The sequence below is a fragment of the Coffea arabica genome, chromosome 6e (genome assembly GCF_036785885.1).
Source record: "Coffea arabica cultivar ET-39 chromosome 6e, Coffea Arabica ET-39 HiFi, whole genome shotgun sequence".
NCBI lineage: Eukaryota > Viridiplantae > Streptophyta > Magnoliopsida > Gentianales > Rubiaceae > Coffea > Coffea arabica.
This window is the reverse complement of record NC_092321.1, coordinates 22296439-22323897: the sequence shown is the minus strand read 5'-3', so window position 1 is coordinate 22323897 and position 27459 is coordinate 22296439. Positions and strand designations below refer to the sequence as shown.

Sequence of the window (27459 nt, the reverse complement as noted above, 5' to 3'; positions counted from 1 at the left end):
AACGACCCATTACCAAGCAACAACTCTACTATTTGACCACAAAAGGAGAAGAAAAACAAAACACAACCGGACACCCAGCCACGTCATCACTAGCTAGCCTATCACATCTGGACACGTGGTGGACGACCACGCCGACGTGGATCCCTGGCTTCCACACTTAGTCTATATGGTTGATGATAATTCACGTGGATCAATGAAAAAATGGGGTGGCCTGGAAAAGAAAATAACACGGCAGGCATAGCACTTAGCAATCCTAAGTCAAGAACCACCCTAGATTTGCTTCAATTATTTGTCTCTTTCGATCAGCCTTTTTCAAATTAGCTTATGCTATTTCAAAAATTTGTTGAGTTTCTCGTGGATTAATGTTACTACCCTTCTCCGCATCATTTACCAAAACAGAAAGCGTCCGTTTGGATCATAGGATGACACATGATTGGATTAATCATTTTTTGTCATCCCATATTTAGTTACACTTTATACATGAAATGACACATTCTAACTAACCAAATTAATCCTCTATTTATGGTATAAAATAATCCCTTTGAGGAAGTGGTATTAGTCATCCCAAAATAGGGGCGGATTTAAAGGGGGGGGCACGGGCCCCCACTGCCCCCCTTAAATTCCTATACTACTCCTATAATTTTGACATAATTTTAATGGTGCCCCCAGAATTTTTTAAAAAAAATATGAAAGAATGGGTCACAAAATTTATATCATTCACTTTCCTCCTTTAAGGACCAAATACCAATTATATCAGTCATTACTTTTGGTCCCCACTACCCAAGTTCCCTTTACTCCTGTGGTCCCTCATTTCACTTCACAACCCACGACTCCTCTTCTTCCACACCCAACTAACTACTCTTTCTTTTTATTATTTCATCCAATCATCATTAATCATTTACTTCCTTTGTCCCCACTCCCCAATTTCTCTTTCCTCTTCTGGCTCTTGGTTGTCCCCACTGAAAATGGTCTCTCCCATCAAATAGTCCAATCCTAGTTTTCCTGTCATGAAAATGGTGTTGTTGACTTCTTCACGCAGTATTCCATTAAAGGAGTAGGCTTTTTGAAAACCAGGACCTGCTTTCTTCAGTTCAACTGCAAGAAACTAGTCCTTGAAGCTGACTTCTTTCTAATTAAATAACGTGATACGGGGCACAAAGGAAGTAAAGGGACCTAGGTCCGCCACTGATTGCAACTCTTTTCACCAATTTTGGGAGACCATCAAAATCAGGTTCTAAACAATTACTTCTTATTATTATTATTTTAAATTTGTTTGCAAATATATTTCTAGAGCATGAGACTATTACTGTTTTAGAGAAATTTGAAAATTAATTAGTTAATGTAATAACTAATAAATGGGTTATTTGATAAATATTTTAACTTGTGAAATGGTGATTTTATAGATTTATAATTTATTTTTTATTTTCCTTGATTAGTTTCTTATTTGGAGTTAATGTAATGATGAATAGAGGGCCATTTGACATATATTTTAACTTTTAAATTATTCTTGTATGGATCCTTTTGTCTAATTAACTTGATTAGGTTCATATATTGTGATTAATGATTTGATATAGTAATGAATAAATATGATTTGATATAGTAATGATATGTTGTGATTAATGATTTAATAAATAACTTTAACTTGTAATATAGTTCTTAGATAGATTATTAGATTTTATTGTACATTTAATATTTTAATTGGATTAGTATCTTATATATTGATTTTTATTTCTTTAGCTATGGAGAGATATTTCAAGAGGAAATCAATGGAAAAAGAGTCATCTAATAAAGAAGAAGCCAAGGATAATGAAAGTGCAAAAAATGACAATAAAAGAAGTTACTTGGAAATTAACTTAGATGAATTACCTGGGGATCCAGCCCAAAGAAAAAAAATTGGGGATTATCATCCAAACCTTCAAGATGAAATTCGGAGATATTACTTACAAAAGGGACCATGTCAACCTCATAAGCATGTTTTTCCACAAAGAAAGAAAAAAAGATGCGTCGATTTGTTCGGGGCTGGTTTGATGATTACAAGAATTGGTTAGAATATAGTATTGAAAAAGATGCCGCTTATTGCTTATGTTGTTATCTATACAGACCAGATGTGGGCGAACAATCTGGTGGTGATAGTTTCATTAAGGAAGGATTCACAAATTGGAAAAAAAAAAGGATAGATTTGATGTTCATGTTGGTAGTCCTAATAACGCACACAATCTGAGTTGGAGTAAATGTCAAAGTTTATTAAATCAAAATTAGCACATCGAAGTGGCATTTTTTAAGCAATCAGAGAAAATGAAGGCTGAGTATCGGACTCGTTTATTAGCCTCAATAGATTGTGCTAGATTTCTCCTACATCAAGGTTTGGCTTTTCATGGTCATGATGAATCTGATATCTCTGAAAATCAAGGAAATTTTCTTGAACTTTTGCACTTCCTTGCGGGTCATAATGATGATATAAAAAAGGTTGTTCTTGAAAATGCCTCTAAAAATCTCAAACTCATTGCTCCAAATATTCAAAAGGATATTTCAAATGCTTTGGCAAATGAGACTACAAGCATTATTGTAAATGACATTGGACATGGATTGTTTGCTATTTTATGTGATAAATCTCGTGATGCATCAACAAAGGAGCAATTAGCAGTTGTTATCCGTTATGTGGATTCACATGGATATGTGATTGAGCGTTTTCTTGGTATTCTACATGTAAGAGATACTACTGCTCTTTCACTTAAGAAAGCAATTGATGATTTATTTTCAAAGCATGGTTTGAGCATATCACAAATCCGTGGTCAAGATTATGATGGTGCTAGTAACATGCGAGGTGAATATAATGGTTTAAAAACTTTGATCATGAAGAAAAATGGTTCTGCATATTATATTCATTGTTTTGCACATCAGCTGCAATTGTCACTTGTAGGGGTTGCAAAGAAACATGTCCAAGTCTCTTCTATGTATAATACATTGTCTACCTTAGTGCATGTTCTTGAAGGTTCATCTAAAAGACAAAAAATTCTTAGAGAACAACACCTTAAGAAAGTCGTTGATGATCTAATGACTGGAGATCTTATGAGTGGTCGGGGTTTAAATCAAGAAACTAGCCTTCAAAGAGCTTGTGATACACGTTGGGGTTCACATTTTGGCTTGTTGTTAAAGTTGGTTCTTGTGTATGATTCTTGTAGACAATAAAATTTTAATTAATTCTTGAAATTACCATTGGTCTATAAATTATTTTTATGGCTTGTTTCTGTCCAATCGGATATTGCCATATGTCATGTACACTTGGAAAATTGGTTATTAAATGGCCAATTATATTTTGCCACGTGTCAAGGTGAGGCGTTCCAAGTCAAGTCAAATTGTAGGGATATCTCCCCCAACTAAATCATATCATGTCACCTGTCTATTGGATAAATATCTAAGTATTTATTTCTTATTAAAAAGATAATATTTGGAGTCGTTTAATCAATATGTATTTCTTATATATTGCAATGGCTTGTCCAATCAAATGGCGCCAAGTCACGTGCCCCTACAAGCTTGGCCAATCAAGGAATTAGTTATTGGTATTATCTCTTTATTAATACAAAATGAAGAGATAATATTTAAAGTGGTACAGTTCTAATATGACTGCACGTCTTGCAAGACAAGTAAAGTAGTACACAGGTTTTCAACCTCTACCTCTTGCTAAAACTATAAATAGAGGTCTCTCAACCAAATCAAGGACACAGACACACAGAGGCACACACCAGGAGGCATCTCATACACTCAAGTGGTGAAGTTTCAAGTTACGAAGATCTGGGTCTTCAATCTCTTCAAGTCTTCCATATATCAGGGCTTGAACCTCCAAACATTTTCAAATCCTTCAAATCTTCCATATCAAGATTTGAAGGAATCGGTGATGGATCCAAGAACAAGCTACGAAGCTCTTGGATTGGCGTTCGAGGAGAAGAATCGAGGGAAACTCTCCACAAGTTCGAGAAAATTCCAGAGATTGTACCTACATATTTTTCTAAATTTATATATCATATATTTGTCGTGTATTTTTCTTGTCGTTTTGCAGACTTGAAATTTTTATCGCTTACAAATTTTTGGCACGTCCAGTGGGACCATATCTGCCTTCCATCTCTTCTCTTCGAATATTCAACTACGTATATCACCAATGGCACCAAAGAACAACAAGTCCATGACTGTTCGTTCCAACGCTGCTAATGTCAAACCTGTTTAGGAAACTGCACATGTTGCCACAAATACTCGCGCTATTGATCCTGTGACAAGGAGTATGACGAGAGCTTCCACCCAAAGTAGCATGGAAGCTCCATCGGCGTCAACTCCCGTCTTTGGTTCAACATCACTAATGAGCTATTCTTCCACGATGGGAATCCAAAACGTTCCTGCCTCGATTGAGAAGGCTCTTGCCATGCTCGAATTTGGACCCGAATCCAAAATTTCTAAACATGATGATGATTCATCAAGCACTGGATCAGTCTCTTCACATGAAACTCTTCAATCAAGATTTTCTATTAAAGATTATGCTGCTTCTTCTGCTGCAATGCCTGCTATGATGACAAATACTTTAAGTCTCGAAGAACAAGTTTCGAACATGTCCAAGATGATGGAGACTATGATGAAACACATCAAGGATCAAGATGCTCTTATTGCCCAACTGCTCACCCAAAAACATCACGCTCTTGAAAGAAGTCATGTGAACCCGAAGGAGCACCAAGAGCGTGAAATTCCCTCATCCAAAGGCAAGGACAAGGTGAAGGAAGTATATGTGACCGCCGATGGAACTATCCCCGTGGAACAACTGAAGGAACTTGTTGAAGGCGTGATCAAAGATAAAAAGAAGGGTGGTTCAAAGTCAAGTTTTACCTACTGCAAGCCTTACACTGCTAGAATTGACAACCTAGCAATGCCTGCTGGATATCAACCGCCTAAATTTCAGCAGTTCGATGGGAAGGGTAGTCCAAAACAACATGTGGCCCATTTTGTCGAAACCTGCAATAATACTGGAACCTATGGTGACCTGCTAGTCAAACAATTCGTCCGATCCTTGAAGGGCAACGCGTTTGATTGGTACACTGATCTCACTCCGAGGTCCATCGACAGTTGGAAACAGCTGGAACAAGAGTTTTTGAATCGCTTTTACAGCACTAGAAGAACCGTTAGTATGCTGGAATTGACTAACACTCGTCAATGGAAGGATGAACCTGTGGTCAACTACATCGATAGGTGGAGAAGTCTGAGTCTCAACTGCAAGGACAGCTGTCTGAACCCTCTGCCATAGAAATGTGCATTCGAGAAATGCATTGGAGCCTAAACTACATTCTACAGGGTATACGCCCAAACACATTTGAAAAATTAGTTACTCATGCTCATGATATGAAGTTAAGCATCATGGCCAATGCAACTGATGGATTTTCTATTCAAGCTCCGCGAGTGCAGCCATCTCGTCAAAGCAATGAAAGGCAAGAAAATAAAAAAGGGGGCAAGCCTCCTTCAAGATTCAGTAATAAGGAGTTCATGGCAATAAATACAGCCCCCATGAAAATTGCTACCAAAGTGAGCCGAAAAGTCACTGAGAAGTTGGATCCATCCCAAAATAGGTCAGTAAGAAGACCCATGTTAAAAGAGATGCAAGAAAAAGAATACACATTTCTTGAATCTGATTTACAAGGGATGTTTGATGATCTTTTCAAGGAGAAATTCCTTGAACTTCCCGAAATGAAGCGCCCAGGGGAAGCCGGTAAAGTCAATGATCCAAACTATTGCTGTTATCATCGCTTGATTGGTCACCCTCTCACCAAATGCTTTGTCTTTAAAGACAAAATTATGAAATTGGCCCGTCAAGGAAAAATCTTTCTCGAGGAAGATAAAGCATCGGCAAACCAAACGACAATAATGTTTGGATTTATGTGTTGTCCGATAGAAGTTTTATCTACATCGAGTAGTATTTTGTCTAAGGAGTTTGAAAAATCCTCAATTGAAAACGTTATTGAAGATGATAACGAATGATGGACTTTAGTCGCTCGAAAGAGGACTTGCAAGCCAAAAATAAAGAAGTACATCTTTTCGAAAAGCATTCGTTCGACAAAGCCTAAAGTGACAATGAAACGATGAAATGCAATAAAGAAACAAAAAAGAGTGGCCGCAAAACCAATTCCTTCAGATTTTCAGCTCCTTCAAGAGGTTCGACAGCCCGTGACACTGAGAGAATTTATACCCAAGGGATATTTAAGTGACGATGCTGATAATTCCACCTCTTGTAATGTCGTTAAAGCTGAAAATCCTCAAGTCACACAAATTGGCACAGAATTTGAGGAAAAACTCAAAATCGATGATAAATCACCAGTGAATTGTGCAACGACCATCATTTTTTATGATGACTATTTAACTGTTGAGTTCAAAACCCACAATCGACATTTGTTTGTTAGCGCGTATGTCCGAGAACAGAAAATGAATCGGATACTCATTGATGGGGGATCTGCTGTCAATATTATGTCCGTACGTGCTATGAAAGAATTAGAAATTTCAAGCGATGAACTTTCCCAGAGCCGCCTCATGATCCAAGAATTTAACCAAGGGGGGCAAAGAGCAATTGGTCTTATAAGGCTTGAATTGCTCATTAGTGAGTTGTCTTCAAATGCGTTATTTCATATCATTGAAGCCAAAATCTCTTATAACATGCTCTTGGGAAGACCCTGGATTCATGAGAATGAAATTATACCGTTTACTCTTCATCAATGTTTCAAATATTATCGAGATGGTATAGTTAAGAAAGTTACTGCCGATGACAAACCTTTCACTGAGACCGAGACTCACTTTACTGATGCCAAATTTTACCTTCAGAAAGAAACAAAAAGAAAAGAATCAGTGAAGGAAGAAAGTCAAGATTTCAAAGTACCCATTTTGCGATATATTTGAAGATCAAGGAGAGAAGAAGATCAGTCTTCTTTTATCAGGAATGATACATTAAATGTTCCGCTCACCGAGATAGAGCCTGTTAAAAATGAGAAAGCGAACTTGCAAGGATTTGTTCGTCTCAAAGAAGAACCGGTAGTAGAACATTACTCACTACCAACTAATCGGACTCAAGAAGATTTTGATCTAAATGCATACAGATTTCTTACTAAGACCGGTTATAACTCAAATGAGAAGCATGCATTGGGCAAACTCCCTCCTGAGGTGACTGGCGAGAAGACTCATGAATTAACATCTACGCAAAAAATGTTGAAAGGAAAAAGTTATAACGTTGAAAGTTTATCGATGAGTCTTGGTTATCAACCGCCTTCTCCAGTGCGTATAATGATCAAAAGGGCAAGTTGTAACTATATGAACGAAGAGATAGAGGTCACAAGCCGAAAGAGATCTGTGTTCGATAGGTTGCGAAATAAGTCAAAGCGTACTTCTGTGTTTGACAGACTTGGCCCGCAACTGAAAAATTTGAAACCGCCCGTGTATGAAAGATTAGGCGGTAAAAAGTAAGAGTACCAAGTTGCCAAGGAAGAAAGTCTTACTCCAATAAAGAAGAACGGACCAAGAAAGCGAGTTTCCAATTTCTTCATGCACTATGGAGACTTATTCAATGTAAGAATCGAAACCATTTTTGAAAAACAGGGTCAAGAAAGTATGGCTTCCTGTCATCATATTACGATCAGTGATCTCGAAGAAGAAGAAAAGATGCGGATGACGCTCCCCCTGAACTTGAACAAGGGGTAAAAAATACAGTCGATACCCTAAAAGAGATTAACTTTGACACAAGCGACGATCCTCGCCCAATTTACGTAAGCTCTTGTATGAGTTCTGAAGAAGAGAAAGAGTATGTTGATTTGCTGCTCGAGTTCAGGGACGTCTTTGCCTGGAATTACTCAGAAATGTCTGGTTTGGATCCAAGAATCGCCGTACATAATTTGTCTGTCAAGCGATGAACAAAACCTGTCAAGCAAACTCAAAGGCGCTTTCGGGCCGAATTGATTCCTCTAATAGAAAATAAGATAAATAGATTGATTTTAACTGGGTTCATACGGGAAGTGAAATATCCGACATGGATTTCAAGTATCGTCCCTGTAAGGAAGAAGAATGGACAAATTCAAATTTGTGTTGATTTTCGAGACTTAAATGAGACTTGCCCCAAAGATGATTTTTCGCTTCCCATCACAGAATTGACAGTAGATGCTACAATCGGGCATGAAGCACTATTTTTTCTCGATAGATCATCTGGCTACAATCAAATACGCATGGCGCCCGAGAATGAGGAGCTCACTGCCTTCCGCACCCCCAAGGGAATTTATTGCTTGAAAAATACTGGAGCGACATATCAAAGGGCAATGCAAAGAATATTTGATGATATACTCCATAGAAATGTGGAGTGCCACGTTGATGACATTGTGGTAAAATCAAAGAAACGAGAGGATCATATTCAAGACCTTCAAAGAGTTTTTCAACGCCTTCGGAGATACCAACTGAAGATGAATCCTTTGAAGTACGCATTCGGACACTTCTGGCAAGTTTCTCGATTTCATCGTTTATCAACGGGGAATAGAGGTCGATCGATCTAAAATTGATGCCATTGTGAACATGCCTGAGCTGCGAAATATTCATGAATTGAAGAGCTTTCAAGGGAAGTTGGCTTATATCCGGAGGTTTATCTCTAATTTGGCCGGACGATACCAACCCTTTAGTCGACTGATGAAGAAATGGGTACCCTTCGAGTGGGATGAATCGTGTAAGAATGCTTTTACAAGCATCAAAACGTACCTCATGAATCCCCCAGTGCTGGCTGCGCCCATTCCAGGAAAACCATTGATTCTCTATATTTCTGCACAAGAACGGTCGGTTGGGGCCTTACTTGCTCAAGAAAACGATGAAGGTAAGGAGAATGTACTGTATTACTTGAGTCGAATGATGACATCTAATGAATTAAATTACTCACCCATCGAGAAGTTGTGTTTGGCACTTATATTTGTCATTCAGAAATTGAAACATTATTTTCAAGCACATACTATTCGACTCATATCTAAGTCTAATCTCATTAAATATGTCAAGGTAAAACCTGTACTGTTTGATCGACTCGCGAGATAGTATCTCCAGTTTCAACAATTTGAAATTATTTATGTACCTGCGAAAGCTGTCAAAGGACAAATATTGGCAGACTTTTTAGTCGATCATCCCATATCTGCCGAGTGGGATTTGACTGATGAACTCCCCGATGAGAAAGTGTTTATGGTCAATCCCCATGGTCGATGTATTTCGATGGAGCCGCGCACCGTGACGAAGTTGGTGCAGGAGTTATCTTTTATACTCCTGAATCAGATATATTGTCATACTCTTTCACTTTAACATGTCGATGTTCAAACAATGTGGCCGAATATCAGGCATTGATTCTCGATCTGGAAACGGCCGTAGACATAAAGCAGTTGCATCTTAGGGTTTATGGTGATTCCAAATTAGTGGTAAATCAACTTCTTGGTATTTATGATGTCAAGAAACCTGAATTAATTCCATATTATAAGTATGCAAGACAACTCATGGGATATCTGGACAATGTCACTATAGAACATATCCCTAGGAATTTCAACCAACAAGCTGACTCTTTGGCAAGGGTGGCGTCCATGATCACTCTACCTTCTCATCGAAATCAAATTTCAATATGTCAAAATTGAGTCATACCTCCGATGTTCGATGAAGAAAATGATGGTGGAGAAGAAAATACTTATCATATTTTTGTCCATGAGATTGAAAAGGAGGATTGGCGTCATCTCATTATGGATTACCTTAACCATGGGAAGTTACCTGAATATCCCAAAAAAAGGGTTGATATACGCCGTCGAGCGCCACGTTTCATTTACTACAAAGAGACGCTTTATAGAAGATCATTCGATGGGTGTTTCTACGATATCTTGGAGAAGATGAGGCCATGCAAGTAATGGAGGAGGCTCACTCTGGGATATGTGGTGCTCACCAATCTGGCCCGAAATTACACTTTCGTATTAAGAGAATGGAATACTACTGGCCAACGATGGTAAAAGACTATATCGATTTTGCTAGAAGATGTCAAGCTTGTCAATTCCATGGCAATTTCATTCGTCAACCTCCTGAACCATTGCATCCAACTGTAGTTTCTTGGCCGTTCGATGCTTGGGGTTTGGATATAGTTGGACCGCTCCCAAAGTCTTCTGGAGGGCACATTTTCATTTTGGCAGCAACAGATTATTTCTCAAAGTGGGCCGAAGCGGTTCCTCTAAGAGAGGTCAAAAAGGAGAATGTAGTAGATTTCATTCGCTCGCACATCATTTATCGATATGGGGTCCCGCGTTATATCATCACCGATAATGTAAGCCTTTTTGCAATGTAGCAATGAGCAAGTTTTGTGAAAAGTTTCATTTCAAACAATACAATTCGTCCATGTATTACGCTGTCGCAAATGGACTCGCTGTAGCATTCAACAAGATCTTATGTAATCTGTTGAAGAAAATCGTGGATAAATCGAAAAGGGATTGGCATCTTCAAATTGGAGAAGCGCTTTGGGCATACAGAACTACTTTTCGAACTCCTACACAAGCAACCCCATACGCGCTTGTTTACGGTGTTGAATCTGTTCTTCCACTTGAGTGTCAAATACCTTCGCTAAGAATTGCAATTCAAGAAGGGTTCAGTGAAGAAAATAATGTTCGTCTTCGCCTTGAGGAGTTAGAAGCACTCGACGAAAAGAGATTGGAAGCTCAGCAACGGATTGAGTGCTATCAGGCTCGCCTTTCAAAAGCATTCAATAAGCACGTCCGACCTCACTCTTTTCAAATTGGAGAGTTAGTGCTCGTCGTTCGGAGACCAATCATTCTCACTCATGGCGGACAAAGAAAGTTTACTCCTAAGTGGGATGGTCCATATGTCATTCGCGAAGTATATACAAATGGCTCGTACAAGTTGGTGGCTGAAGATGGATTAAAGGTTGGCCCCATCAATGGCAAGTACCTAAAAAGGTACTATGCGTAATCAGGAACCGGTTAGATACTCCTGGCCCGCATGAGCTAAAACTGTGGATGACAACCACCAATAATGTAGTATGTGGTTAAACTACTGAAACACTTCACCAAATCTAAGGTGGTAAACAAATAGATACTCCTGACCCGCATGAGGTTAAAATATGAACGGCAGGAATTACGTGTGACTTGATTCCATTGTTGGGATACGTAGGCAGTTTGGAGGGCAACTTCTAAGTTCAGTTACACCACTCCAAATCAAATCCTTGTTCCTTGCAAAAAAAAAAATCTTCTCTTTCCAAAAAAGTATAAAATAAATAAAATACTCCATTTGAGTTCTTGTATCTTAAAAAAAAAAGATAAGGAACAGAAAGCATTTTATTATTAAAAAAAAAGGGAAAAATTCATTACATGAAAAAAAATGGAACAAATTCAGGAAAAGACATGGTGAAAAGTCTAAATGTCAAATTTGTAACCCACTACAGCTCGTTTGCATGATTCAAGTGCAGATTTCATGTCTTCAAATTCCTTCACTGCGTCATCAGTCAAGATGCCGGTACTTTCAATAGAGGAGAGCTCATCATGTGCCCGGCTACTTCAGTCCGGATCTCCTCAAAAGTTTCATACTTTTGATCGATAGTTGAGCTGATTTTCAGGCCTTGTTTCTCCAAATTGATAAGTTCCTGTTGCAACACTTTCTTCCTGTCTTCAATGGACTGCAACTTTTCTTCAAAACTTTTCAGATGATAAGTTAGATCTTTTTTCTTCGCCTTAACTCTCCCGAGTTGGGCGGTCACTTTGGAAAGGAGTTCTGCATGTGCTTCTTTACTCATTTTTTTCCATGATAAAGATGTCAAAACATCATATGCCTCCACCTTGGCAAACAATTCTATCAAGAAGTCCTTTAAAGGGAGACCATTGATAGGATTCGTTCTTGTGATTTCCGCAATAATTTCCTCTGCGCACTCTTTTAAAGAAGATATCTGCTCAATAGGAGTGTCAAGAATCTGCCCGCGAAAATTCATCCACAAATTCTACAAGTATCTCTTTCGATGCTCTTTGATCAATTTTTGCCCATGAAATTCTGAAACCAGTGCTGGTTTAGGCCTCTTTCGGGTCTTGTGCGAACCAGTTAACTCCTTCTTATACATTGATGAGGTACCTCCGCTGGGGGTAAATTGTTTTGGAGTACTGATAGCTATTTCGTCACTTTTGTTGTTTGAAATTATATCAGGTTCGAGTTCGGGTGGTGAATTGTTACCAACACCTTCTTGACGGAATTCAAGAAACGGGGGCTGGAAAAAAAAAAAAGAAGTTACAAAAAAAAAATTTTACGAAAAAAAAAAGAAAGAAAAATGGAGAGATGATCACCTTAAGTGGCGACACTCCAACTGACGGTGGTATAAAGGAAACCTCCTCCAAGTCAGAGGATGTCCTCTTCTTTGATCGATTCCAATGACGGTCTTGACTACTGCTACCGCTCGCCAATGAATGGGCTCCTTCTTGGGTAGGTATGATGCCCTGAATTTGAGTCCCTTCCTTTTCTATCGTCTCGATAGAGTCACGATCGTCCACCATTTCGATTTCGACATCTTCTTCTGTGCGAGTCACCGATAAGGATTTTGAAACTTTGGGCGGCGTTTTCTTTGCTGGAATCACTGGTTGCACCTCTTTGATAGCCTGTTGAGAGTCCTTGGAAAACTTATTTTTTGCGGCAATGTTTTTCGAGGGACTGCTAATAATTTTGTTCTTCCGCAAAGTGGATGAGGTAAGACCCGTTACAATCTCTATAACTCCATTATGATGCACTGAGTCGTTGGCGGAGGTGACCTTACCCTTCTTCAATGATTGCTGAGAAATTTTAACAGTGAGTTTAAAGGGAGTTGAGGAGACACTATTTGACCGAGTCGACCACCAGACATCATAATTTTTTGTGATCAAATGGATGCTTCCTGTGCGTGGGTATAGTCATCCGAGATTGCGTCTGCGTGCGAACTAAGGAGTCCCATAGTTGAATAGTCTCACCCAAAGTATAAGTGTGAGTGATCTCTTTCAAGTTATTGGGAATGTCTTGACAAAAGCCGAATTGGCTGCTAAACCTGCAAGGATTATATTTTTCAATAATGAAAGTATTGTCCTTACGTAGAGTTAAATGGCAAGAGCGTTGACTAATGAAGTAGCTCGTAAGCCTCGATGATAAGGATCCATCGTCAATCAGCACCTTTTCCTCATTCTCGGTCCAACACAATTTGGGAAGCATCAAAGGATTCACTTCTTTGAAGATTTTCTCAACTTCTGATCGGCCATAAAATATTGCCATTTTCTCACCACTAAATCTTGTCATGTGCGCGTGGTGGCTACTCACTTGATTGTTTTCATAATATACATCGAAGTATTGGCCAATTCAAGTATAGACGTAATGGATTGGAAAAGTTACCCCACATTCTCCAAAGTTAGGGGCGTGGACGATCTCCCTCAACCCATGATATATGCTTGCAAGAACGGGAATTGTAAGACAAAATCTTTTTCCTGTGGCCATTAAGCATGCAACCTTGAAAACACTTGGGTGAATATGATCGACCTTTTTGCTTGGCAAAAGGAACTTACAAATCCAACACGCTATGAATGCCGCAATATAGGTTTCCTTTCTTAGAGACCCTGGGATACCCAGGGTGTCAAAAGGGACATTGAAATCATTCGTATCGGTAAGGTCGTGAAACTCCACGCTTCCAGAAGGGTTGTAAGTCATTTTTGGTTTAGATGTGGTCTTCCTTCTATTCGCTCTACTCGGAGGAGTCTTATACCTAACCTCTCCTTTGAACCAGAAGCGAATCCAGTCCTTCATCCATACCCCTTGGTATTCGTCCAAAGGTGATAGTAAGCGGAAAAGAGGTGCCTGCAACTCTCGGGGAGAAGTGGCTTCCCTTCTTTGTCACGAGTGAGGAGCTCCTGCGCCGAAGGAACAATTTCGTCGAAGAACGAGCCATCGATCGAAAGACCACCAAGTAGATAAAGGTCCCAAAGTGTGATGGACAACGGCGTATGGAGTGTGTTCGTCGAAGGGCACCAATATTTGAAGAAGGCTCACAAGATATTTTCACAGCGGTCGTAGGAGTATCTCGACGCGTAGATGGCTTCAAATATGCTAGCACGGGTGAGTACTTCTTTATACCTTCCGAGGATGTCCTCGGCCCATTCCCAATAATGAGAAGTGAAGCACGCATCGCCAAAGAATGACGAAGAGATCTTCCATGTAGTTTTATCAATATTGAATTTCACGAACGGAAGCGTGAATTTGGCTATTTCTGGATCTCTATTGTGAAGTGACGAGTTTAATACGACCACTTCTTCTTCCCTCGACGTAGTAGAGAAAGTCGATGGTGCCACCACTTTTTTGGTCCACTTACTAGTCCAATCTTCAAGATGAAAGCATCCTTCAAGGGGTATGAAAAACTCGGTGAGCGGGCCGATTGCTGGTTTGTAAACATGTAGTGACAAGCTCTTTGATTGAGGTCCACCCCGTTCATCCGTCAATGAAATATGTGGCAATGGCGTGGTGTAATCCTTAATTTGCATGCTTGCTGAAATTTTATCAAATGTTAGAGGATGAAGGGAAATTCTTACAAATTTTTGGTAATTGGAATTTCCTTGCCTTTTCTCAAGTCCCCAAAATTGCTTAAACCTGTTCTTCAAGCACGGTTTTGGTTCTCTACAAAGAAGCAAGTCAATAAAGCTAAGATCGAAATCATGTATGATAGAAATATTTGGGATGCAAAAAAATAATAAGTGATGTGGAAGTTGAGATAAAATTTCCAACCCTAAGGAATAGCTCAAATAATATTTTGAGCCAATCTTCATTCTCAAATAATATTTAAAGGGCATACATGATTTCGAATAATATTCAAAAGACACCTCAAATAATATTTTGAGCCAATCGTCATTTGGTTAATTTCAATCTTCCAGTCGAGACCCAAGCTTCATTCTCAAATAATATTTTGAGAATTTATTTGGTAAGGACGTGAGGCTCTAAGTTTCTCAATTGACCGAAACTTCTCGTAACAGTTAAATATTGCGAGTAAAAAAAGGGGGGGCTTCAAGTACCTGTTGAGCGAAAAGAAAATTATTGGAGTGCAATCGATGGATGATGATTGATGCTTGCGGCGCGGCAAAGGTGATAACCAGCTTCCAATTGTCTCTATTGGTCAAAAGACAGCAAAGCCGACAATAAAGGCAAGTAAAAGTGAGATGGTACGCCGATGAATGATCAATAAAAATGTTAAAATTTTGGCAAGATAGTCGTACAACTTCGGATATCAAGAAGAGCAATAACATGAATCAGTGGAGTCATAATTGTAAGGAGTCGTGTATGCAATTACGGTAGCTAACGTGTTATTCAATTTTGGGGTGAGACTCTAAAAAAAAAATCACTTTGATCTATTGGACAATTATAGAGCGTCAGGATTCCAATGCAAGGTGGTAGAGATACTCGTGGTTTAACAACAGTGTGTTGCCCACAAGTTCAAGACATGGCGGCCATAATATAATCAATTCTTGCGGTGGGAAGCTTCGTGCAAAGTCAATAAAGAGGAGGATACATGTTCAACTAGTGCCTCGGCAAAGGTGTTTATCAAGAAGGCTACATGAAGGAACAAGTGCACAACGTTGGAACCAAATTCTTAATGAGCAATGGGGAAACGAGCAGATCAAATAGGATGCTAAATATTGGACTTGAAATAAATTGGAACCGGGCTGCAAGATAACTAGAGGGCTATGTTATCCTACTAGTTCAGCACGTAACATGCATAAGATGCAAATTGCAAGTACCAATCACCTTTGAGTCACCAAGGGTGAATCAAAATAAGCATGCAAGAGCCGTTGCTAAAGTTTCTTTCAAACAATAAAGTAGGGGAAGCAGAGCTTTGGGTACCTAGTAGACAGAAGGCGGTGTCGTCAGAACACAATGGTGGGTAGGCGCCAATTTGGTAGTAGCAATAATGGTTGGTACTAAGCAGCGACAGTCGTGTTTTGAAGAACAAGCAAGCAACTGCAGTAATAGCAACAGCCACACTGACGATAATCCGATGAAGTAAAGAATAAAACTCGTTCAGCTTCTCTGTTATTAAGGAACTGGCGGCCGGACTTAGCTATTTATAGTGAAGAAGGGATCCTAAAACCTAGGAAAAATAAGCAGGACCGTAGCTTTAGTTCGAATAGAATTAGGCCTCTATATCAGTTGAAAGTCTTTTGGTCGAAGAAAAACAATTCCTCGCGAAGTCTTTTGAGTTTTGAGGAGATTGGCTCCGTGCCGGTGATAGGCTCCATTGCAGTTGGTATTCGGACTTCTAGATCGTTTGGACTTTGAGACTAACAAGGAACGGAAGTTGTTGATTCAAGAGTCCTAGTCATATTAGAGGAATTTTCTTATGATTTGCCGCTCAAGTTCCCGAGGCCGACAGGGATAAGTGGTCTTGAAGTTTGGAAGCGGTGGAGTTCCGTGGGTTCCTATGATTTCTATGATCAATTGGATTCCTATGATTTCCGTGTGTGATTGGTAAGCAGAATGCATGGAAGATCAATTGATTCCTATGATTTCATTTTTGAAATGCCTTGCACGTGAATGGTTAAGCAAGCAATATGCAATGTTCCCCATATGAATATATTGGGCTCTCTTGAGGACAAAAGGTTATAATTAAAGTTGATGGCCATTATTATTATTCTTAATGGAGCATAGAGTTCGGTTTCCTTAAATGGCGAGTGAATGGAGAAAATCAACGTATTTCGTTTAAACAAACTGGGAGATTATAAAGTCGAAACTTGCCCGTTCAAGTTTTACTCTTCGCAAACAAGTTTCGAGGGGGCATTTGTAGACAATGAAATTTTAATTAATTCTTGAAATTACCATTGGTCTATAAATTATTTTTATGACTTGTTTCTGTCCAATCGGATATTGCCATATGTTATGTACACTTGGAAAATTGGTTATTAAATGGCCAATTATATTTTGTCACATGTCAAGTGAGGTGTTCCAAGTCAAGTCAAATTGCAGGGATATCTTCCCCAACTAAATCATATCATGTCACCTGTCTATTGGATAAATATCTAAGTATTTATTTCTTATTAAAGAGATAATATTTGGAGTCGTTTAATCCATATGTACTTCTTATATATTGCAATGGCTTGTCCAATCAAATGGCGCCACGTCACGTGTCCCTACAAGTTTGGCCAATCAAGGAATTAGTTATTGGTATTATCTCTTTATTAATACAAAATGAAGAGATAATATTTAAAGTGATACAGTCCTAATATGACTGCACGTCTTGCAAGACAAGTAAAGTAGTACACAGGTTTTCAACCTCTACCTCTTGCTAAAACTATAAATAGAAGTCTCTCAACCAAATCAAGGACACAGACACACAGAGGCACACACCAGGAGGCATCTCATACACTCAAGTGGTGAAGTTCCAAGTTACGAAGGTCTGGGTCTTCAATCTCTTCAAGTCTTCCATATATCAGGGCTTGAACCTCCAAACATTTTCAAATCCTTCAAATCTTCCATATCAAGATTTGAAGGAATCGGTGATGGATCCAAGAACAAGCTACGAAGCCCTTGGATTGGCGTTCGAGGAGAAGAATCGAGAGAAACTCTCCACAAGTTCGAGAAAACCCCAGAGATTGTACCTACATATTTTCCTAAATTTATATATCATATATTTGTCGTGTATTTTTCTTGTCGTTTTGTAGACTTGAAATTTTTATCGCGTATAATTCTGTAATAGATGTTCTTTTGATAATTGAAAATGATGGCCTGGTGGAGCAAAGAGGTCAAGCATATGCACTTCTTAATTCTTTGCAATCTTTTGAATTTGCATTTATTTTACACTTGATGAAGAAAATCATGGGAATAACGAATGCACTATCTGAAGCATTACAAAGGAAGGATCAAGATATTGTGAATGCTATGGGTCTGGTCAAAGTTTCCAAGCAACAATTACAAGCTACTAGGGAAGATGGATGGGATTTTTTACTTGATGAAGTTTGTTTGTTTTGTGAAAAACATGAGATCATCATTCCGAAAATGGATGAAATGTTCATTACTAGTGGGAGATCTCGAAGAAAAGTTCAGCAAATTACAAACCTTCACCACTATCGAGTTGAGCTATTTTGTGCTGTCATAGATTTACAACTCCAAGAACTCAACAATCGTTTCAATGAAATCAATATGGAGTTGCTTCTGTGTATGGCATGCTTGAACCCAAGTGATTCCTTTGCAGCATTTGATAAGAAAAAGTTGATTCGTCTTGCAGAACATTATCCTTGTGAGTTTTCTAAGTTGGATATTCTTGCACTTGACACTGAATTGGATACTTATATTAATGACTTGAAATCAGCTAAGGAATTTCTCGATTTAAGAAAAATCTCTGATCTAGCTCAAAGGTTGGTGGAGACTAAGAGAGATATTGTGTATCCATTGGTTTATATGCTCTTAAAGTTGGCTTTGATTTTGCCTGTTGCTACAGCTACAGTAGAAAGAGCTTTTTCAGCTATGAATATAGTGAAGAATTGGTTACGAAATAGAATGGGAGACACTTGGATGAATGATTGTTTAGTTACTTATATTGAGAAAAATATACTTCGTGAAATTAAAAATGAGAAAGTTGTAAACCGTTATCAAAATATGAAAACTCGTCGTGAACAATTGTAAATAGTTTAGTTTGTTTTTGAAATAAAATTATTATTACATTAATAATTTTGAGTTTGTCTTTTTATGTTTTTCATGGAATATACATATCATTTGTACTTGTTAGTGAATTTATTTTTTTTTTGCTCAAAAAATTAAAAAAAGAGTAAATAAAAAATTTTAAGTATTATTTTTGCCCCCACTAAGATTTTTTTTTTGCTCCGCCACTGTCCCAAAATGACTAACAAACAGGATAATAAAGTTTTAGACTAATTTATCCTTACCAGTAATGCAAATTTATACTATTATAATTATATAATCCTACTCTCACACGATAATATAACATGAATAGACTAATTTGTCTCTACTAATTAATTTTAAAGTTTTTTTTGACTAATTTGCTTTGACTACTAACATAACAATATTTGGACTAATTTGCCCTTATGAATGATACAAATTTATACTGACTGTTATATAACCATATTTTCACATAATAATATAATAATAAATGGACTAATTAGCCCCTACTAATTAAATTAAATTTTTTGACTAATTTTCCCATATTCATTATTTTAAAATTTTTGACTAATTTACCCTTATTAATTAATTTAAAATTTTTAACTACTTTGTCCCTACTAACATCATAATAAAAGGACTATATTGCCCTTAGACTAAATTACTCTTACTAAGCTTATTTTCTTGACCAAATTCCATATAAATACATAATTCTATCAATTGGGCTTTATGAATGAGGACTTCAATAAGCTCAAACTCGACCCAAAGAAAAATTTTCTATATTGGCTTGAGGTCGGTTCATTTAAAGCTCATAAATGGGTTAGATTTTAATTGATTTAACCCCAATTTAGTCAAAACTTGGCCCATTATTTAATTGGATTTCAAATTTAGGTTCAAAAACTCAGTCAAACCTATTTTTAAGGGTCCAAAAGGGCGAAGTTTGAGTGAATGGAATTTTTTATATATTAAAACCCTTGATTTACTCTATAATTCAAAGTTTCAAACTACTATATTTTAATAAAAGTTATAAGCTCAAGCTCGACCCAAAGAAAAATTTTCTATATTGGCTTGAGGTCGGTTCATTTAAAGCTTGTAAATGGGTTAGGTTTTAATTGATACAACCCCAATTTAATCAAAACTTGGCCCATTATTTAATTGGATTTCAAATTTAGGTTTAAAAACTAAGTCAAACCTATTTTTAAGGGCCCAAGAGGGTTAAGTTTGAGTGAATCGGATTTTTTATATATCAAAACCCTTGATTTACTCTATAATTCAAAGTTTCAAACTACTATATTTTAATAAAAGTTATAAAATAATAAATTTATTATTATTATTATAGTAAATTATTTTATTAATATTTTATGAAATATTAAATTGCTTTATTAAAAAGAATTTACAAACTAAGGGGTATTTTGGTCATTAAATTAGTAATCCTACCTTATCCAATCTCCAATCAAACATAGAATAGATTATTTTCCAACGTATCTTATTCAACTCAGAATCAACCAAACATTGAATAATTTGGATTATTAATTCGAGAATAACTCAATTCAAGATTAATAATTCGAGAATAAATTATCTCTTATCCACCATCCACGTATTTACGCCAAGTGACTTTGTAATATTATAAGATACTTGGATAGTGCAATATGCCACGTGTACTCTATCCATGCTACCCAATACAATGAATGACTGTGATTTAATGTGCATTAATCCTTCGTACTAAAACTAAACTAAACCAGAAGGTTGGCAGAGTAAAATAGTAAATCTATCAATCATATTCATCAATGGCGTCGACGAACCCTCAGCCGGTGGCTGCACTGCATAACGTGTTTGTCTACGGCAGCCTCTTAGCTGACGACGTCGCTCGTGTCCTCCTGAATCGTGTCCCTGCTTCGTCGCCGGCCATCCTCCATGACTAGTCAGTTATATCGCTTTTATCTCTTTCTTGCTCATCATTTTTGTTTATGACCATGCCGTATGATGCAATTGTTTTGAATAACATAGGCGATAGAGCTTGTTAGCTCTTCCTTTCTTTCTTTTTTTGTGGTTCTTGAGAAAATCTGTGTAAAGGGCTCGCTTGGGTCCTTCAATTATAACGAGTGTGCAATTTTAATTTTACTTGCAAACCAGTTTTACTGACTATTGTAGCCTGCACAAAACGATGTGCATTTGATATAAAATTTTACCTTAATTCTTCATTTAAATTGGCGTTTTCTTGTCTAAGATTATTGGGGAGTTTTGCCGGATTCATTATATTATTGGGAGATTCTATGAAGGTATCATTGGCTTTAGTTGGATATAAGCTATTAGATGAACATATTGAAATGATAATAAATCAACGGTTTAATTGTGATACAAAGGTAAGTGTGTATGGTAGAATTTCCCTATATTTAGGACTAACCATTTTTGGAACTGTAGGACTAGTTGGTAAACGCTTTTCATTGGATGAAATGCCCTATTTGATTAGCCTTAGTTGGCTAAGTAGATATTTCAGTATAGCTGGATAGACCCATCCGCTGGTTGAAGGCAGAAAAGAAAGCCGATTCTCTTCTTTGTGGCAGGATGAAGGGAGAACATTTAGGGGATGCATAAATCTCATTCATATTCAAATATGCACCTCAATTACATGCAGCCGGGAGAACATTTTACAAATTTATAGGGGGACAAATTCTTCAAGCAATTAGGCATTGTTTGTTAACCAATGAAAGAACCTCTTCAGCCCAAACCAATAGCCTAGGGCCCTAGGGTGTCACCTTGATATGGATTGAGATATTGTACTCAAAGAGAGTAGTCCTGCCTATGTAGCAATGCTGGCTTAATGAACTACACTGACTGGAGTCTTCTTTTGCTTGCTTTGTTATTTATCAAGTGGGAGTGACTTGTTAAAAATTTAATGCAAGAAATTTGATTGCCTTGTTCCTGCAGCCATCGGTTTAGCATCAAAGGAAGAGTTTACCCAGCAATCCTACCTATTGAAAATAAGCAAGTATCTGGGAAGGTTGGTTTCTTATACCCTTCTTTTTAGCTTTTTAGCTAGTGGACTGGTAGAGGTTTTCTTGATCAAGGAAATGATTTTGTCACTTTGTGGACATGTTGGGTAATTCATCTATAACATGATCCCATTACATGAGTTGCTCAGTGACCATTTTCATTCAATTTTTTTTTTTTATACTTTTCAGTTCTTCTTTGATACGAAAACAATGTTATGTTTCCTTTCAATTTTGATCTTATCTAGTGGCATCCCATTAGGAGTATTTGTGATATCCTCTAGTATCAAATGCTAAATCACAGATTGAGTTACCAATAGATAAATTAAAATAAGCACTTGTGATATCTGCATATATCAATATTATTATGTACAAATATCTGAATAGGACATCATCAAATGCTACCTCATAGCAAATGGGAATGGAGGGCATTGATGTAGGATAGAGCTTGGTAAAGATTGATATTTTGATGTTGTGAATCTTGCCGTCCCTCCACCCCAGAATCATTGTTGCTCTTTCCATAATTCTGTGAATTTTGTTAATTATTTTTAGAATTTTCAATTTCTACATCATAGTTCTCAATATGAGCTTCTGGTATCATTCTTTTTAAAAAGTCAAATAAAATCATTGATTACAACAAAGGCTGCCTTGACCAAAAGCCAACAAGGCTGATAGGCTAATGGCACGAGGAGAGTATTTTGTTGTGGTGCAATGGTACCTGCAGAATGGGGGTGGACTGGATTGTTGTGAAAAGTGATCAGTGGAGTGGTCTTTATTTGATTTTGCATTGGCTTCTCTAACAGAGAGCTAACCGATGGGGTGGACTGTGCATGTGGTTAAGCAAGATTATGCTCAGTTTGATGGGTCTATCTGAGGTGGGAAAAGAATATTGATTTGTTCTAACTAGTGGCTTTCTGAAATAGAAAGTGTTTTCTTTTTTGCCACAGAACAGAAAGTGGAAACTGTCATATTATCATATTGCCCCTTTATATATATATATATAGGTCATGGTTGCACATATAACTTTATAGATTGCAAATCCTTTTGATTAACTCATTAAGAGTGAGTTAAACATGTTCATGATATTCTTGGTTTAAAGAAATACCATTCACTTGTTATTTCCTGTAAATGTTAATTCAGGGATTCCCTAACTTGTCTTTGAATTGATAATATATTGCATAGAAATCTTGATTCTTTGGGTCTTAGTTACGAGCAATGAACTGGAACTTGAATAGAAAAACTCTAGAGTCTTCAAGTCTTCGGTAATTCTTGTTCTTCTACCTTTTGTTTTATATTATTCTAGTTATATATTGAGAAGGTAAGATATTGATAATTGGGCACAAAAGAAGTTGCAATCCTGAGTACAAAAGCTGCTTATTGGTTTGTTGAGTAGTGTGCTTTGTCCAGGAATTTACTATTATATAAGCAGTCCTTTGGCAACTATCAGCCAACCAAAAATAAAAACTATTTCATAAGGCAGTTTTAATGTGATCTAAAGTTATTTAAGTTCCTCAAAAGCACTGTTGTAATGTTTTTCCTTTCCAAAATAGCAAAAAGGACGCACACGGGAGCAAACCCCATATTGCACTTTGTTCCTGCACTTCCTGTGGAAAGTCCTATTCAGCAGTAGGCTTCTAACAATTCCAGACGTAGTCCATTTTATGCCAAAAAATAGCTTAATCTGGAAATCACAATTAGAAGCAGGTGGTTAATCATTTCCTCACTTCTCAGATATACTAGATGGCAGTTCATTTGTTCCTTGTTTCTTTTCCTTGAATCTTGTTACCTGTCAGAATATATTCATGGGCTGCTTTTCATACAAGGAAAAGTACTCTTTTGGATATGGCATGTTCCAATTTTGTTTCCAAGGACACTCCTGCTTCCTGGGTACCTTTTATTGTTTCTCATCGAGACAGCCCTTGTGAGAATCAACCAGTTCATTTCTGACATCATAGGATTATAAATCTCTAAGAAATTCCTACAACTACTGGTACTACCGGTCATGGGAGGTTCTATCTATATTGTTGCTGTTACAATGTGACCAGTGTAATATGGGTAATACATTTGAGTAAAAAAGTCACTTCCTGATTGTCTGGCATTCTGAATAATGTTGGGTAGTTGTCATTTGATGGCTCCCTTTTCTTCCATAATCTTCCCAGAAAACTGATATTGCTATCATCCCCAAATTTAAAGTCCAATTGCTCTTCAAGTTCCCCCAATCCACTTCCTATACTTTTGCAAGCTGTAACTCCAAATGTTCCACTGATTGATTTAGTTGTCCACCTCTTTCAGCATCTATATTAGGCTGATTATCCACGTCCATAGGTTTTTCTCTTCCTAGGTGAATCCGTGAAGCCATGTCTAGAGCAGAGCCTTGTTGAAGTCCACTATAGTTGAATCCAGTTCCTCCATGGTTGAGAGGAAGCAGGTTTTATTGGATATCTCAGTGCTTGCATACTCATTCTTGCTTGAATCTTGTTGCAAGTTGTGATCCCTATGTGTGTTCATATTCATAGGATGTGGCAAATCTGTTTTTGAACTAATGTTTTGTTGAAAGTGGGAATGGAAGGATTTGATTGTATTTCCGTTGCCGGTGAAATATGATACATGGACTAATTAACATGCATGGGAACCTTTGTGTAACTGAGGAAATTTCTAATTGGTGACATCTCTGCTATCCTGATCTCCTTTCTTTTTATCCCCCCTTCTTGTGGGCCTTATAATTATAGACACTGATTACTTTCAGTAATCCTTTACAATGGAAATGAATTATCTTGGATGGGGCACTTCATATCTCTTGCTTTAAGTATGCTGATTGTTTAGCTATATTGAAACAAGGAAACCGGTCCTGCAGGTTTGCTATTGAATTGGAGCATTTGACCCTTAGAAAGTGGAACACCTTTTCTCTAGGTGATATGATACTGAATCGACCTAGCGTGTTTTAATATGTTGAGAAGCGTATGACTTGAGATTCATGTTGATATTTTTCTGTATAAGCAACAATAAATATAGGCAAGGCCAGATCGTCATAGGAGGTACTTAGAAAGATGTCTTTATTTGTTGATTACACCTATCTTATCTAGATTTTATTGTTTTGAAAGTTTTTGTGCAGGTTCTTTCGGGCATTACTCCTTTTGAGTTGCATATTCTCGATGAGTTTGAGGATGTTGAGTATGAAAGGCAGACTGTTGATGTTTATTTGATGGTATGTCAAACCTAACAATAATTCATATCTTGCAATTGCATATCCTTCTCATTGTTACATCATAGAGAATGTATTAAAAAATGACATTTCATGGAGCATAGAATGTTACATGCTCCACGGCATTCAGAAGCTCTTGTTATTGGTGGGAACATCTTTGGTAGCTTCTTAGTGGTGTGCATTAAAAGAAGAAGTGTTAAAGACTTAAGGCAAGTAACTAGTGATAATGTTATGCAGGATTTTTTTAGGCTTCAGCACTGACATTGACATCTCTATTTTAGTGCTGGAGGTTAAAACTTACAAGGTAAATTGAATGACTTTGTAGGATAGCTCTGAAAAGTTGCAGGTAAGCACTTATGTTTGGAGCAACAAGACTGACCCAAAGCTATATGGAGAGTGGGATTTTGAGGTAATCTCTGGTTCCTCCTTTGGCTATTATTTTGGAAGTTATATTCTGTTTTGTACCCATTCTATTTTGTGTGTTATTGTGTTAAAGTCCGTGTTCCCTTGATGATTTGATGAAGATCCCTCAGAGTAGTCTAGAGATTGGCAAATAGCAAGAACCCAAAATTGCTGTTCTTACAATTTTGGGAAACTTTTTTCATGCTGTAGCTTGTGATCTTTTGAGACATTCTCCCTTCAACTGCAAATAAAGCTAGACTTTTGGGGGCCGATCTTGGCACCTTAAAGCTAACTTGGAAAATTTGCGAGTAACATAGAATTTCCTGGGTCTTCATTGCGTATTTATTTCAAACAGTACTTTTTTGAAAAAAAAAATGTCCCATCTTGCATATAAAGTGTGCAGAGTTCTTTGTTGAACAAGTTTTTTTGTGTTCCACTCCTCTCCCCCCATTGAAAAAAGGAGCAAGCCAGAGAGAGAGGGGGAAAAAAATGAAAAAAGAGCTAAAATCCTTTATTTCCTCTCTGCTTTTGAATCCATAATTTTACCAGGAATGGAAACGCTTGCACAAGGAAGAATTTATAAAGATGTCACTTGGTTTTATGGAAGAACTGCAGCTACCTGAATCAAAGCCCAGGGTGACAACTTATGAATCTTTCTTTCAGCCAAAAAATGATGGTCAGAGTTGAGCACCTTGACATGAATCCTTAACATCATGCTTCGTGGATCATGACGGGTGATTCATTCATATGTGCTGCAATTTATACAGTGTATATAATTAGCCTATGAACTTGGGCTTTATTTGGGGGCCACTATCTAAGCAGTTGCAATAGGAGCTAAAATAACACCAGAGTGGTTTCATTTGCCTTGATCATGGAACCTGTCCTTGACATGGCCAGCAATATACAGTATCAAATTCTCCATCTTCAATTTTCAATAATTTTTTTGCTCAAATTTGTATGAAGCATATGCATTGTTATAATGGCATTCACTGATGCGATGTGGTCCACATATTTACATAGTATACCGCAAGCCTTGTGCTATTCGATTCTGTTGTAGCCTTAACGATCTAGTGCATGCTTAGCTCCAATGAACCAGTGCATTTATATTACATTGGAATGTTTATTTTCTCTTCTTTTCTTCTTCTTCTTCTTCTTCTTTTGGAAATCATCACCCATTGGTCATTTATGCAAGAAAATGGTGCAAAATGTTTGTGCTACCCAGCCGTTCTTCCATAATTTATGGAAACCGTACTTGTCTGCATCCTGTTCTTCCATAATATTTGTGCTTGGCTGCATCCAGGAGTCAGAATCTAATTTCCCTCTTTCTCAAGGGGCGGCCATGTTCTTCTCTGAGTAGTAAATGCCGCATGTGATATTTTCAATTTAATGACAAAGTGAGGTAATAGGTAAAGAATGTATACTGCTGCTACCTGAGCGGTGGAGTTGGAAATGAGACTTCTCATTCTATCGCAATCATTTACATGGACAGAACTTAGATAGCAGGAGGAAACATTCCAGTTGGACACTTGCTAATCTGGACTAACACCAACTGATTGAGAGACTCCAAGAATGGAAAAACACTTATATTCAATATTCCAGCATATCACAATCATCAATCTGCAGTTCTTTCAAGAATTGGAGTCCTGCTGGAATCAAGTGATTTAGTACATCCTTTCACACCATTTTTCCTTGTAAACTAAAAACTTACAGTCAGCATTTTCCTTATGGTTCTCTATCCACGTTGTCATCTTTCAAGGCTTCCATAATCAACATTTCCTTCACACCCTATTTATTTTAATTTTCTTGAATTCAAACTCGAGCTTGATCATATGAGCTGAGTCCGAGCTTAAGTGATATAAATTAATATTTTGTATAATTTTAAACAAGAGACATAATAGACATTCACACTCGTAAATAAAATTCAAATACATATACTTGAAACTCAACTGAACTTGACGAGTTCTCAGACCTTATGTATTAGAGCCATCAGAGCTGTTTGAATAAAAGGTCTCTATCAACACAAATTCAAACTCAAACTCAAAGTTTGACAAGCAAACTCGCTAGTAGCTCGATTGAGCTCAACTAGTTTGCATCCCAACTCTTTGGTACTTCTTGAGTTTATGTCAAGATATCATTTACGTAAAGAATGAAACTTATCATGTGAATACCCTACCTAACCAGCTGTCGCCATACATG

At 37.4% G+C, this 27459-nt stretch overlaps 2 protein-coding genes across 3 annotated transcripts; both read left to right on the top strand.

Moving 5' to 3' along the window:
* Positions 1-2255: 2255 nt before the first annotated feature.
* LOC113696594 (uncharacterized) lies at positions 2256-18678 on the top strand. Its single transcript, XM_027215986.2, has 4 exons — positions 2256-3159; positions 6058-6082; positions 9809-9856; positions 17798-18678. Exons 1-4 carry the CDS (start codon positions 2296-2298, stop codon positions 18676-18678), a joined length of 1818 nt encoding a protein of 605 aa, XP_027071787.2. The 5' UTR covers positions 2256-2295.
* Positions 18679-20392: 1714 nt separating this feature from the next.
* Positions 20393-26215, top strand: LOC113697591 (AIG2-like protein D). Of its 2 annotated transcripts, XM_027217271.2 has the most exons (6): positions 20400-20590; positions 21598-21670; positions 24514-24569; positions 24761-24864; positions 25187-25270; positions 25813-26215. In XM_027217271.2, exons 1-6 carry the CDS (start codon positions 20584-20586, stop codon positions 25948-25950), a joined length of 462 nt encoding a protein of 153 aa, XP_027073072.1. In that variant the 5' UTR covers positions 20400-20583; the 3' UTR covers positions 25951-26215. The 2 variants fall into 2 exon arrangements, with proteins under 2 accessions (XP_027073071.1, XP_027073072.1); XM_027217270.2 differs by lacking the exon at positions 24514-24569 and having other exon boundaries at positions 20393-20590; positions 24772-24864.
* The last annotated feature ends 1244 nt before the right edge of the window (positions 26216-27459 follow it).